Genomic DNA, 14,955 nt, shown 5'->3' on the forward strand with positions numbered 1-14,955 from the left:
GATTTGTAAAGCCTTGTTCAAACTGCAGGTCTTAATCTGAGTCTGTACAGGTAGAGTCAGTGCAGGTAGAGTCAGTGCAGGAGGAGTCAGTGCAGGAGGAGTCAGTGCAGGAGGAGTCAGCGCAGGAGGAGTCAGCGCAGGAGGAGTCAGTGCAGGTAGAGTCAGCGCAGGTAGAGTTAGCGCAGGTAGAGTCAGCGCAGGTGGAGTCAGCGCAGGAGGAGTCAGCGCAGGTGGAGTCAGCCCAGGTGGAGTCAGCGCAGGAGGAGTCAGCGCAGGTGGAGTCAGCGCAGGAGGAGTCAGCGCAGGTGGAGTCAGCGCAGGAGGAGTCAGTGCAGGTAGAGTCAGCGCAGGAGGAGTCAGCGCAGGAGGAGTCAGCGCAGGAGGAGTCAGCGCAGGAGGAGTCAGCGCAGGAGGAGTCAGCGCAGGAGGAGTCAGCGCAGTTAGAGTCAGCACAGGTGGAGTCAGCGCAGGTGGAGTCAGCGCAGGTAGAGTCAGCGCAGGTAGAGTCAGCGCAGGTAGAGTCAGCGCAGGTAGAGTCAGTGCAGGAGGAGTCAGCGCAGGTAGAGTCAGCGCAGGTAGAGTCAGCGCAGGTAGAGTCAGCGCAGGTAGAGTCAGCACAGGTAGAGTCAGCACAGGTGGAGTCAGTGCAGGTGGAGTCAGCGCAGGTGGAGTCAGCGCAGGTGGAGTCAGCGCAGGTGGAGTCAGCGCAGGTAGACTGTGGGTGTATGTAAACAGCCGTTTATTAGCTCTTCAGCAGTTTTATTTTTTGGAGAATGAAGCTGTCTTGGATCCTGTTGGTCTGAGACCTGATGCTCCTGTATCGCCTGTCAGACTGTAGCGGAGAGAACAGTCCTTAGCTGGGGTGGCTGAAGTCTTTATAAATGTCCTGGATGGCTGGGAGCTCGCCCACAGTGATGGACTGGGCGGTCCGCACCACCCCTTGTGATCAAGAGCAGGGCATGTACCAGAGGGCTCATATAAATACTATGCATGCCAGAATCTCTTGGCTAAGAGTTGAGAGACTCACTGTATCACTTCTTCCAAACTGTTTGCATAGTCAATCTACACAAGGCACTGAGATACACACTTACCCCACCAGACATGCCACTAGGGGTATTTTCACAGTCCCCAGGTCCTGAACAAATTCAATGAAACATACAGTATTATACAGAGCCATGAGTGCATGTAACACCCTTCCATCTCATAGAGCGCAAGTAAACAGCAAACCTGGTTTAAAAACAACAAATAAAGCAATACCTCACAGCACAACGCTTTTCCCCCATGTGACATACTTGTTGTGTGTATGTACTGACATGTATGTGTAATTGATGGATGCGCACACACACACACACACACTACATGCTAATGTTTTTAAATGTCACGGACATCTACGTCTTGCTCCCAGACAAATTAAACAACTTCTTTGCTCGCTTTGAGGACAACACATTGCCACTGGCAAGGCCTGCTACCAAAGCATGTGGGCTCTCTTTCTCCAAGGCCAGCGTGAGTAAAACATTTAAACGTGTAAATAAATCAGAAGTTGATTACTTTTTGTAAATCTAATTAGTTTTCCGTGTTGATTCAATGTTGTCATACATATGTTTTTAGGGTAAAATGAATGTCAATTCAGACAGTTTGTTTCCTGTGGGTTACTCCTTCAGAGGCAGTTACAACAGCTAAAATACTATGTTGGCTGTCATGCAAATGACCAATATAAACATCAGGCAGGTCCCAATACTTATGGAAGCTAATGTTTTTACACAGTAGGCCCTCTTTGGGTTTGAATGTTTCATAGTGGTTATACAATTAGCCAAGCCATGTGCATTCATCACTGAAGGGGGACACATCTTTGGTGAAATGTTGTAATCATAAGTGACAGACAGACAGGGACCTGAACTGTAGAATCAATCAGATTTGCTTTATTCCACCTATTTTAAAAACAGCAATTCATTTCAATATGGAACATCACCCAACAGTAGAGGAATAACTGCTGTACAGGATGTAATAGAATTTAAAAGATTGTTTAGAAAAGTTTAAATAGTAACACATACAATATCTTTGGGGGGGGGGGGGGGGGTTACAATGTCAAACCAAGCAAAACAGTCAGGAATTGAGAAATATCATATAATTGTATTCCTAACTTCACTCAGATTAACAAGACAAATAAATGACAATTCCACACATATTTACCCCCCTGCACACACTGTTTAGTTTAACCATAAACAACTTACAAATGTCAAACCTCTAAATGGCATCAACCGTTTGGTTAAAGGGAACGGAACACAATGATTACCAGAGAGATTCAAGACAACCTTTCCCCTACAGAAGAGGTATCCTTCTCTTTAACCCCAGATGCAGGGCAGTTTCCCATCACTGAGGTGGTAGAGGATGGGCTGATTAGAGCTACACAACATGCGGAAATAAAAAGTAAGAGGCCAGAATACAACTAAAGAAAAATGATCCTGAAGGATTTCCCCGATGACAGGAGAATAGTTCAGCATCAAGGTCAGCAGGATGATCTGGATGGAACGGGAGGCTCTTCTCTTCCTCAGTTTCCCTCCCTCTCCTCTGTTTCACCCTCTCTCCTTCCCTTCATCCCCTGGACTGGACCTCCTCAGCATACTCAGTAAGACACTGCAGAACATGTCGATAGACAGAACCACGGTGAAGATACCGGCATTGAATTTGACAGAAGGAGGCAAAGTGTCAGCAACCATGCTATGATCACACATGCCACCCTGTGCCATAGGAGTCTGTACTTGAGGAAGACTACAGACTGGTCAACCGCCAGGTAACACTCCTCACAGATGCATCACTGGAAAAGAGGTGGAACACTTAGTGTAAAACACGTTTTATCATCACAGGAAGTAACCTAATACTCATGAATTGACAATGGTATTATTACAAATTGATAGAAGTTACTGTGGGTTTTCAAGACAACGTAAGACAGAGTTTTAACTGTACCTGCTGTGGCTTGTTCTTATTGGAGTAGAATGAGTGTCTATTCCTCTGGCCAAGGATATAGGATTTAGAACCTACAGTATGCTGTGAAGAGGGCTCAAAACAAGATGACACTCATCTAGACTAGCCCTAATTTGACTAATGTATTGATATTTGAATTGACGTACCTCTGCCATTAAAATAGACGACTTTAAAGGGATAGTTTGGGAGGCTCTTTTTCTAATTCCGAAGAGTCAGATAAACTTGTGGATACCATTTTTCTATATCCGATTCAAATATGAAAGAATTTAGAGCTAGTTCCGCAATCCAATGCTAACTAGCTAAGCACAAATACGTCAAGTTTCATGCACATCCAGCCACTATTCATTTGTGACTCACCACCTGGATTCTGTATTATGTAGCAACTTTTGAAATTCTGTGTTTTACATTGGATAAAAGTAGAGACTCAGAGCTACAAAATGGTATATCATACACTGCATTTGAGGAAACAAATGGGGAAGAAATTTTGCTTTGAAAGTTGTTCAACTTGCAAACTCACTTTTGAGAAACCGTCTTCAATGTTTTGGTACTATTATTGGAAAGCCCTTCTTTGTCTACACTCACTCAGCATTGGTCACCCTCTTATTAAGCCTCAGCCCCACCCACATCTTTAAGGGATGATCCAAATGTTCTGTACTAACTTGCCAGCTACTTCCAGACATCTAAGCGAGAGAATAGTTCACTGAACATTACTTGCCCTACTAGAGAGAACAGCTCACTGAACACAACTCACCCTGTCGCTCTGTAGTTTCGCATTCAGAGCGCACACTGGATGCACTGGCCAATAAGTACAGAGGTAAAGACAGTTTCAGGTGGATATTCAGATATTCACGCTTTCAAACATCAATAGCTTTCGAACCTCTTGAGCTACAGACTCTAAATAAGTGTCATGATATTGGAAAAATTGCGCACAACGGTGCACAGGTCTTATTTTCACGATTTGGACATAAATTTGCTTTCCAAAGCTAATAAACATGTGGAAATTTGAGCAGCATTTTGTATTCCTAGAGGAATTAGTTAGGGAGCGTTAACAATGTACAAACTGTTTTTACATTTGAATTTCAATAGCTTCTTGGTCATGTGACCTACTGACCTCAACCAAGGTTCAGAATGCCCACTGACCACCCTTTTATATTGCACACCCTTCAGTTTGTCCATTTTCATCTCCCACGATTTGACATGAAATTTTCTAAATGTTACATTTCAATTCCTCCTTGGTCATGTGACCTACTGACTTCAAACAAGGTTCAGAATGTACCATCAGTGGGCCTACACATTGCACACCATTTACTTTGTCCATTATCATCTCACACGTTTTTACATGAATTTGTCAAACTTTCTAATTTCAATAGCTCCTTGATCATGTTACCTACTGGACTCAAACAAGGCTCAGAATGTCCAGTAACTACCCTTCTATATTACACACCCTTTGGTTTGTCCATTTTCATCTCACTTGAATTTACATGAATTAAAAACAATGTAACATTTCAATAGCTCCTTGGTCATGTGACCTATTGACTTCAAACAAGAAGAATGTACACTCAGTGGGCTTAGGTTGTCCATTTTCATTTCACTCGATTTTACATGAATTTTTCAAAATGTAACATTTCAATAGCTCCTGCTGTAGGACATTGCCATTCACACACATTCACTTGGGCCTGAGAGTGTTTAGTTTACTCCCTGGAACTACAGACCTCCACACCTACTCTCCTTACCTGGTTAACACCCCTCTCTCTTGGCCTTAGAGTACAGCTTACTCCTTGGAATTACTAAAACATCTAGAGTCCTGCTGTCAGGAACCACGTACACCTGGTACCCCGAAAAAGGTTCTGTGTTCCTGGTGACCCGCCTGCTTTTTCCGCTCAGAGACTCACTCAAAGTCCCCACTTCAACTTCCACAGACTTAGTGCTGCACACAGCCCCCAAGTCCAGCCATCCCTGCTCGGACTTTGAGTGTCCCCCGCCTTGGGGGAGGCCTCCTCGTGCACCTGGTAACACTGACTTCCACAGCGAGTCCCAACCTGACTCAGTCTCACCAGATGACAGGCCCGGGCGGATGGGCGACCACCACCTAGCCCCCTACCTATCCAGAGCACAATGTCAATTTACACATTCTTACACATTCTACCTGCCTGGGCTCTCTCACACTCGGTGCCTGGCCTCTGTCCCCTGGCCCTTCTGCGTGCACCTGGTAACCCATAAGTAAAGAAGGAGGATGGTGGAGGAAGAGGCCTCCCGTCCTCAACAAAAGCTTGGATCGAGGGTTAACTATCAATAAATCGCAGCGAGGGAGCTGCTCTGCTACATACAAAACCCTGACCCAGAATCAGGTCATCTACGAGTGATTTAGCATCAAGTTCCCCACAAACATGCAGGGTGCTTGATGCCAGAAGCGAAAGCCTGCTCAGGGCTAGAGTCAAGCTCAACCGGGTCTTCTTTCCCTACTGATTCTGTCAAGCCAGTGTGCTTGGCTGTGGTTTCGCAAGATACTAGAGAGGGACAGTAGGAATCTCATTCATCCATTCATGTGTGTCACTAATTAGATGATGACGTTTGGCTACCTTGGCTTTCCTGACTTTGACATGGGGGGGGGGGGGGGGGGGGGATGTCACAGCCACCGCGAAGGTGGTTTGAGTGCAATTGCAAAGGGTAGCATGCTACGGTCAGATATCATCAAATTGACATCCAGTCGAGTCACACCCAGCGGTATCATCAGACGCTTTCTGTTTTACATGGGTACGCAGCAAATGAATGGCCGCGGATGGTACTACCACATCAGGAATAAGCCTCCTCCCCAGACAAGATGGAGATATCTCTCCCCACATTGTAGGGTATGAGCCAGATCCATGCAATGCCCTATCACTGCGGGGCCAATGGGTTTAGTCTCCGCTTCGAGTGTAGTGAGCGTAGCGGAGACCTCCCCACCTACAATGTGTGGTGTTCCGCAAACAGGCAAGCCTGAGGCCTGGTAGTTTCAGCTACTGGTAAGGCACATGCCATCTCCACTACATGCTCCAAGGAGTGTGGAGGACAGCTCCCATATAGAATGTGTAGAGTCCCGCACCCAGGCGGACCTGAGACCTGGCAGTGTCCATAACCACTAAGCACATTCCATCTCCATTTAGTGCTCCACTGTTAGAGGGTCCAGCCAAAGCCAGCGTTAGATTCAAACCTTCGCGGTTTAGAGTTAGCTAAGTATATGGGGGACGCGTGTTTAAGCGTTTCACCACAGCCGTTTTGTGATCAGACTGATGCCAGTAGTACACTTTCATCAGCAGTCTCCCAGGACTTAACTCCCCCCTCCCAGCCAAAGCCAGGGATGCATTCGAGCCAACATTCTGATTGGCTTCCTGTCAAGGTAAGGATTAATTTACAAGAGTCCCGCAGAAAATCATTGAGTCTGGTGGAACCACCCTCACATTTTCATGTTTGACAGAAAGCCCCATATTTCAGAACCGACTGCCACCTTCCATAAATGATCAACAGCTGTCATTATCTGCAGGACTCTGTGTACGGACTACAATAGTTCCGAGGTAACTCCTGTTTGGTTTGCATCGTTAGCAACACCTGATAACAGGTGACATACAGGCAGGCATTGGAAGAGCCCTGCTAGAGGGCTAACTTGTTATCTCCCTTACCCCCATGTACTAACATGCAAGAGAGTTTGCCTCCTAGCCATTGGAGAGACTCCCTCAAACAGGTGACACACCGAGTAGGGGTAGGAAGAGCACTCCAAGGACTACGGTATTATTTATCCCGAATGTATGTACAGTTGAAGTCAGAAGTTTACATACACCTTAGCCAAATACATTTAAACTCAGTTTAACAATTCCTGACATTTAATCCTAGTATAAATTCCCTGTCTTAGGTCAGTTAGGATCACCACTTTATTTTAAGAACGTGAAATGCAGAATAGTAGAGAGAATAATTTATTTATTTCATCGCATTCCCAGTTCGTCAGAAGTTTACATACACTCAATTAGTATTTGGTAGCATTGCCTTTAAAATGTTTGACTTGGGTCAAACGTTTCAGGTAGCCTTCCACAAGCTTCCCACAATAAGTTGGGTGAATTTTGGCCCATTCCTCCTGACAGAGCTGGTGTAACTGACTCAGGTTTGTAGGCCTCCCTTCTCGCACACACTTTTTCAGTTCTGCCCACACATTTTCTAGAGGATTGAGGTCAGGGCTTTGTGATGGCCACTCCAATACATTGACTTTGTTGTCCTTAAGCCATTTTGACACGACTTTGGAAGTATGCTTGAGGTGATTGTCCATTTGGAAGACCCATTTGCAGCCAAGCTTAAGCTTCCTGACTGATGTCTTGAGAAGTTGCTTCAATATATCCACATAATTTCCCTACCTCATGGTGCCATCTATTTTGTGAAGTGCACCAGTCCCTCCTGCAGCAAAGCACCCCCACAACATGATGCTGTCACCCCCATGCTTCACAGTTGGGATTGTGTTCTTTGGCTTGCAAGCCTCTGACTTTTTCCTCCAAACATAACGATGGTCATTATGGCCAAACAGTTCTATTTTTGTTTCATCGGACCAGAGGACATTCCTCCAAAAAGTACGATCTTTGTCCCCATGTGCAGTTGAAAACCGTACTCGGCCTTTATGGCAGAATTGGAGCAGTGGCTTCTTCCTAGCAAAGCGGCTTTTCAATCAATGTTATTTTATATAGCCCTTCGTACATCAGCTAATATCTCGAAGTGCTGTACAGAAACCCAGCCTAAAACCCCAAACAGCTAGTAATGCAGGTGTAGAAGCACGGTGGCTAGGAAAAACTCACCAGAAAGGCCAAAACCTAGGAAGAAACCTAGAGGGGAACCAGGCTATGAGGGGTGGCCAGTCCTCTTCTGGCTGTGCCGGGTGGAGATTATAACAGAACTATGCCAAGATGTTCAAAAATGTTCATAAGTGACAAGCATGGTCAAATAATAATCATGAATAATTTTCAGTTGGCTTTTCATAGCTGATCATTAAGAGTTGAAAAACAACAGGTCTGGGACAGGTGGCGGTTCCATAACCGCAGGCAGAACAGCTGAAACTGGAATAGCAGCAAGGCCAGGCGGACTGGGGACAGCAAGGAGTCACCACGGGCGGCAGTCCCGACGCATGGTCCCAGGGTCCAGGTCCTCCGAGAGAAAGAAAGAGAGAAGGAGAAAATTAGAGAGAGCCAAGATTTTCAAAATGTTCACAAATGACAAGCATGGTCAAATAATAATCAGGAATAAATCTCAGTTGGCTTTTCATAGCCGATCATTAAGAGTTGAAAACAGCAGGTCTGGGACAGGTAGGGGTTTCGTAACCGCAGGCAGAACAGTTGAAACTGGAATAGCAGCTTTTCAGGTTATGTCGATATAGGACTCGCTTTATAGTGGGTATAGATACTTTTGTACCTGTTTCCTCCAGCATCTTCACAATGTCCTTTGCTGTTGTTCTGGGATTGATTCACACTTTTCCCACCAAAGTATGTTAACCTTTCTAGGACACACATTCCGCTAGCGGAACCCCTCCCCAACATTCCGCTGAAAAGGCAGCGCGCGAAATTCAAAAATATTTTAGAAATATGTAACTTTCACACATTAACATATCAAATACAGCAAATTAAAGATAAACATCTTGTTAATCTACCCATCGTGTCCGATTTTAAAAATGTTTTACAGTGAAAACACAACATAGATCACCACCAAATCCCAAAAACACACAGCCATTTTTCCCAGCCAAAGATAGTCACACAAAAGCAGAAATAGAGATAAAATTAAATCACTAACCTTTGATAGTCTTCATCAGATGACACTCATAGGACATCATGTTACACAATACATTTATGTTTTGTTCGATAATGTGCATATTTATATCCACAAATCTCGGCTTACATTGGCGCCATTTTCAGAAATGCCTCCAAAATATCCGGAGTAATTACAGAGCCACGTCAAATAACAGAAATACTCATCATAAACTTTGATGAAAGATACATGTTTTACATATATTTAAAGATACACTGGTTCCTAATGCAACCGCTGTGTCAGATTTTTTAAAAACTTTAGGAAAAAGTATACCATGCAATAATCTGAGATGGCGCTCAGATAGAAACAACATTTCTCCGCCATGTTGGAGTCAACAGAAATACGAAATTACATAATAAATATTCCCTTACCTGTGATGATCTTTCATCAGAATGCAGTGCCAGGAATCCTAGTTCCACAATAAATCATTGTTTTGTTCGATAATGTCCATTACTTATGTCGAATTAGCAACTTTTGCTAGCATGTTCAAACGCTGCCGCCGGTCCAGGCGAACTCGGGGCGAAAACTTCAAAAAGTTATATTACAAGTCGAATAAACTGGTCAAACTTAGTAGAGAATCAATCTTCAGGATGTTGTTATCATATATATATCCAATAACGTTCCAACCGGAGCATTTCTTCATGTCTGTATAAGTAATGGCGCACATTGCCATTCCAAGACTAGCGCGCGTGACTAGGAACTAGCATTCTGCCAGACCACTGACTCATTCCCCTCCCATCCGGTCCCACATCACACTAGAGGCTCCATTCCACGTTCTACTGACTGTTGACATCTAGTGGACGGAGTAGTAAGTGCAAACAGATCCATAGATTACAGGGAATTGAATAGGCGATGAGTTTAACATCGACCAGTCTCAGAATTCTCACTTCCTGTTTGGAATTTTGCCTGCCATATGAGTTCCGTTATACTCACAGACATATTTCAAACAGTTTTAGAAAATTCAGAGTGTTTTCTATCCAATAGTAATAATAATATGGATATATTATCATCTGGGACAGAGTAGGAGGTCGTTCAATTTCGTGCACCAATTCATCCAAAAGTGAAAATGCTGCCCCCTATCCCTAAAAAGTTCATCTCTAGGAGCCAGAACGCATCTCTTCCTGAGCGGTATGACGGCTGCGTCGTACCATGGTTTTTATACTTGCGTACCATTGTTCTTACAGATGAACGTGGTACCTTCAGGCATTTGGAAATTGCTCCCAAGGATGAATCAGACTTGTGGAGGTCTACAATTTTTTTCTGAGACCTTGGCTGATTTATTTTGATTTTTCCATGATGTCAAGCAAAGAGGCAAGGAGTTTGAAGGTAGGCCATGAAATACATCCACAGGTACACCTCCAATTGACTCAAATTATGTCAATTAGCCCATCAGAAGCTTCTAAAGCCATGACATCATTTTCTGTAATTTTCCAAGCTGTTTAAAGGCACAGTCAACTTAGTGTATGTACTACACTGCTAAAAAAAATAAAGGGAACACCAAAAACACATCCTAGATCTGAATGAAATATTCTTATTAAATACTTTTTTCTTTACATAGTTGATTGTGCTGACAACAAAATCACACAAAAATGATCAATGGAAATCAAATTTATCTACCCATGGAGGTCTGGATTTGGAGTCACACTCAAAATTAAAGTGGAAAACCACACTACAGGCTGATCCAACTTTGATGTAATGTGCTTAAAACAAGTCAAAATGAGGCTCAGTAGTGTGTGTGGTCTCCACGTGCCTGTATGACTTCCCTACAACGCCTGGGCATGCTCCTGATGAGGTGGCGGATGGTCTCCTGAGGGATCTCCTCCCAGACCTGGACTAAAGCATCCGCCAACTCCTGGACAGTCTGTGGAGCAACGTGACGTTGTTGGATGGAGCGAGACATGATGTCCCAGATGTGCTCAATTCGATTCAGGTCTGGGGAACGGGCGGGCCAGTCCATAGCATCAATGCCTTCCTCTTGCAGGAACTGCTGACACACTCAAGCCACATGAGGTCTAGCATTGTCTTGGATTAGGAGGAACCCAGGGCCAACCGCACCAGTATATGGTCTCACAAGGGGTCTGAGGATCTCATCTCGGTACCTAATGGCAGTCAGTCTACCTCTGGCGAGCACATGGAGGGCTGTGCGGCCCCCCAAAGAAATGCCACCCCACACCATGACTGACCCACCGCCAAACCGGTCATCCTGGAGGATGTTGCAGGCAGCAGAACGTTCTCCACGGTGTCTCCAGACTCTGTCACGTCTGTCACATGTGCTCAGTGTGAACCTGCTTTCATCTGTGAAGAGCACAGGGCGCCAGTGGCGAATTTGCCAATCTTGGTGTTCTCTGGCAAATGCCAAACATCCTGCACGGTGTTGGGCTGTAAGCACAACCCCCACCTGTGGACGTCGGGCCACTTTTGCAGGGCTCTGGCAGTGCTCCTCCTGCTCCTCCTTGCACAAAGGCGGAGGTAGAGGTCCTGCTGCTGGGTTGTTGCCCTCCTACGGCCTCCTCCACGTCTCCTGATGTACTGGCCTGTCTCCTGGTAGCGCCTCCATGCTCTGGACACTACGCTGACAGACACATAAAACCTTCTTGCCACAGCTCGCATTGATGTGCCATTCTGGATGAGCTGCACTACCTGAGCCACTTGTGTGGGTTGTAGACTCCGTCTCATGCTACCACTAGAGTGAAAGCACCGCCAGCATTCAAAAGTGACCAAAACATCAGCCAGGAAGCATAGGAATTGAGAAGTGGTCTGTGATCACCACCTGCAGAACCACTCCTTTATTGGAGGTGTCTTGCTAATTGCCTATAATTTCCACCTGTTGTCTATTCCATTTGGACAACAGCATGTGAAATGTATTGTCAATCAGTGTTGCTTCCTAAGTGGACACTTTGATTTCACAGAAGTGTGATTGACTTGGAGTTACATTGTGTTGTTTAAGTGTTCCCTTAATTTTTTTGAGCAGTGTATTTTGATTTCTTTGTCTGCCTGTTTTGACTGCATTTGAGCCTGTGGATTACTGAAGAAAACGCACAAACAAAACGGAGGTTTTTGGATATAAAGAGACTTTATTGAACAAAAGGAACATGTATTGAGCAAATGAATGTCTTCTGAGTGCACCCATATGAAGATCATCAAAGGTAAGGGATTAATTGTATCTCTATTTCTGACATGTGTAATTCTTCTACTTGGCTGGTTACTGTTTGTAATGATTTGTCTGATGGGCTATGTTCTCAAATAACCGTAAGGTATGCTTTCGCAGTAAAGCATTTTTTAAATCTGACACCGTGGTTGGATTCACAAGAAGTTCATCTTTAAACCTATGTAAAATATGTTTTGTTTTCTGAATTTTTATAATGAGTATTTCTGTATTTGAAATTGGCGCCCTGCAGTTTCACTGGCTGTTGAAGAGGTGGGATGCTAACGTCTCACTTACCCTAGAGGAGGTTAACAAGAAGTTTGTGGAGTGGTTGAAAAACAAGTTTTAATGACTCCAACCTAAGTGGATGTAAACTTCTGACTTCAACTGTATCTAAATTAGAAAGTACATTTTTTTAATGTAAAAACTTGTGAGATGAAAATGGACAAACTAAAGTGTGCAATATAGAAGGGTAGTCAATGGACATTCTGAACCGTGTTTGAAGTCAGTAGATCACATGACCAAGGAGCTATAGAAATTAGAAACATTGAAAATTCATGTAAAATTGTGAGATGAAAATGGTCAGACTAAATGGTGTGCAATGTGTTAGTCCACTTAGTGTACATTCTGAACCTTGTTTGAAGACAGTAGGTCACATGACCAAGGAGCTATTGAAAATCTCAATTAATGCTTATGCTAAATTAATTGGCCTAATCCCATACCTATCCACCCCATCCTAAAATGTAATGTAAAATTAATCAAACAAACCAAGAACAACCAAGAAATGCTAAACAAGTGAAGCAGCTGTAGTTAACAAACAACACTAATGCTAACGTGCAGTGTCTCACAAAATGATATTGCTACATGCCACCAAATAAAATAAAATATAAACTATTTATCAAATGAAAAATAACCAAATTTATTAAACGACCATGACATGTCTATGTATGTTTAAACTACAGTTGCAGGTACTAAGAAGTTAGGCTGCGCCACGGTGTTGGTAGGACAATTTTTATTGTTAAATGCGTATTTAACAAAGCGCTCTACCATAATTTAGTGATAGTTTGTCACAAAAACTTGTACTTTCAGTGCCCACAACTGTCAGTCTAACGTGTCTCTGTCTCTCTTCAGCATGGCAGCCTTCCCTCTCTGTAGAGGTGCAGCAGGGGTGAGACCAGGACACTGAAGATGTTAATGATTATTAACAAGGGGAAGACATTGCAGAAGAAGTCAAGACTAAATAACAGAGCGGTCCAACCAACAATCACCGGGATGGAGCTCGTCAAAATGATCACCAGGTTGGTTAAGACAATCCCAAAAGCTCTCATCTTATGTGGGTCTGTCGTCCCCTGTTTCTTCTCTCCCCCTCTGCCCCCCTCTACCTCTCCTGGACCAGGCTGCTTCAGCACACGCAGGATGAAGAAGCAGCAGAGAGAAATGATGGCCACCCCAAGGCAATAGACACTACTGATTACATAAATTCCAGCTTCATCATTATCCATTGAAGTGATAGGAGAACATGCAAATGCAAGAGACAACAGCCAGACAGCGGTTGAACATGCCACCCTGTACCTCCGGAGTCTGTACTTGAGGAAAGACACAGGGTGGACCACCGCCAGGTAGCGCTCCACACAGATGCAGCTCTGTAGCAGGGGCCTGCAGGTCCACGCGAGGTAATACAGGACATTATTATTCTTCCATAACATGACGTCCTTCGTGAATAAGTAGCTGACCATATCAAGGAGACCGTGGACACAGAACATCAGCTCCACTACAAACAGGTTAACAGGGAAGACCTGGGTGGGTTTGAGACCTCCAGAGAGACTTCCACTCAGAGAGAGCCAGAGGCACCAGACCAGAGCTGGTGTCCCCAGTAGGAAGCACAGGGCCTGGACAGCATGGCAAAGCACTGGTGCAACATAGCCCTGGTCCAAGCAAAACTCCCATCTGTCAAAGTAAGTGTCATTTCCTGAAGAGTCATTACTCCTTTTGGAACGAGAGATATGAGAGAGGGGAGATTACACAATTCATGTCTTTATGTTTCAATATATTGTTGGCAAAAAAACTGATTTAATACATCGATGCAAACATACATAAATATAATTTTATATATGTACGTCTACTCTTATGTCAGTCAAGACATTGTGCGTTGACTCAGAAAGTCTGAACGAAAACATGAAGAGGAGATGTAAAACAATTAGCCTGAGATAAAATACTCAAATAGGTTACAATATAAAATAACCTACCTTAGTTGTTTTGGTAAGTCAGACCTTGCTATGCGATATTCGTGGTTCTCTCTCCTGCAGAAGGCTTAGTCCAACCCAATGGAACAACATCTACATGTATGAGTGATTGTATCCAAAGCTCTCTGTCCTGTTTTCTTCCTAACAAGTCACATGTCGTGTTATTTACATACACACACCTGTGGGCAGTGATGAATTGAGCACTATTCTATGATAAGTTTACAGCAAGTACTTTTATTTGACTAGAAATCCTATCAAAGCGTATCATGAACAAAACACAGATTAACAAAATGCATATGCTGCACACACACACACACACACACACACACACACACACACACACACACACACACACACACACACACACACACACACACACACACACACACACACACACACACACACACACACACACACACACACACACACACACACACACACACACACACACACCTGCTCAGGGATTTGCATTCTGGCATTGTCGGAAATATAACCATTATCACTCAGCACCTGTCCCTCCCAGGCACAGGTCTGTCCAGCCACCTGCAAGGACTGACTCTTTCACCTTACATAATCAAATGATATGGGCTTCAGATATACACAGTATTAGTGTTGTTTGGATTCAGCGTCTCTCTCTATTTGCGTAGTCTTACAAATCAATCAAATGTATTTATAAAGCCCTTCTTACATCTGCTGTACAGAAACCCAGCCTAAAACCCCAAACAGCAAGCAATGCAGATGTTGAAGCGTGGTGGCTAGGAAAACCTCCCTAGA

At 44.1% G+C, this 14,955-nt stretch overlaps 1 protein-coding gene across 1 annotated transcript; it reads right to left on the reverse strand.

Annotated features, from left to right (window-relative positions):
• Positions 1-31: 31 nt before the first annotated feature.
• LOC129849598 (keratin-associated protein 4-7-like) lies at positions 32-14,660 on the reverse strand. The gene is made up of 5 exons (XM_055916411.1): positions 14,635-14,660; positions 13,790-13,924; positions 13,511-13,594; positions 2,806-2,815; positions 32-715 (listed from the first exon to the last, which is right to left on the reverse strand). The coding sequence occupies exons 1-5, from the start codon at positions 14,658-14,660 to the stop codon at positions 32-34; spliced, it is 939 nt and encodes a 312-aa protein (XP_055772386.1).
• Positions 14,661-14,955: the final 295 nt, after the last annotated feature.

The sequence above is a fragment of the Salvelinus fontinalis genome, unplaced genomic scaffold (assembly GCF_029448725.1).
Source record: "Salvelinus fontinalis isolate EN_2023a unplaced genomic scaffold, ASM2944872v1 scaffold_1556, whole genome shotgun sequence".
Taxonomy (NCBI): Eukaryota; Metazoa; Chordata; class Actinopteri; order Salmoniformes; family Salmonidae; genus Salvelinus; species Salvelinus fontinalis.

What these genes read in the sequence shown, in the direction of transcription:
- LOC129849598 (XM_055916411.1), bottom strand. Translation starts at nt 14,660, where the DNA reads ATGCCAGAATGCAAATCCCTGAGCAG. An exon ending in GAATGCAAATCCCTGAGCAG is followed by an intron (nt 13,925 to 14,634) that starts GTGTGTGTGTGT and finishes TCGTTCCAAAAG; the next exon opens with GAGTAATGACTCTTCAGGAA. An exon ending in GGGACACCAGCTCTGGTCTG is followed by an intron (nt 13,595 to 13,789) that starts GTGCCTCTGGCT and finishes GTGGACCTGCAG; the next exon opens with GCCCCTGCTACAGAGCTGCA.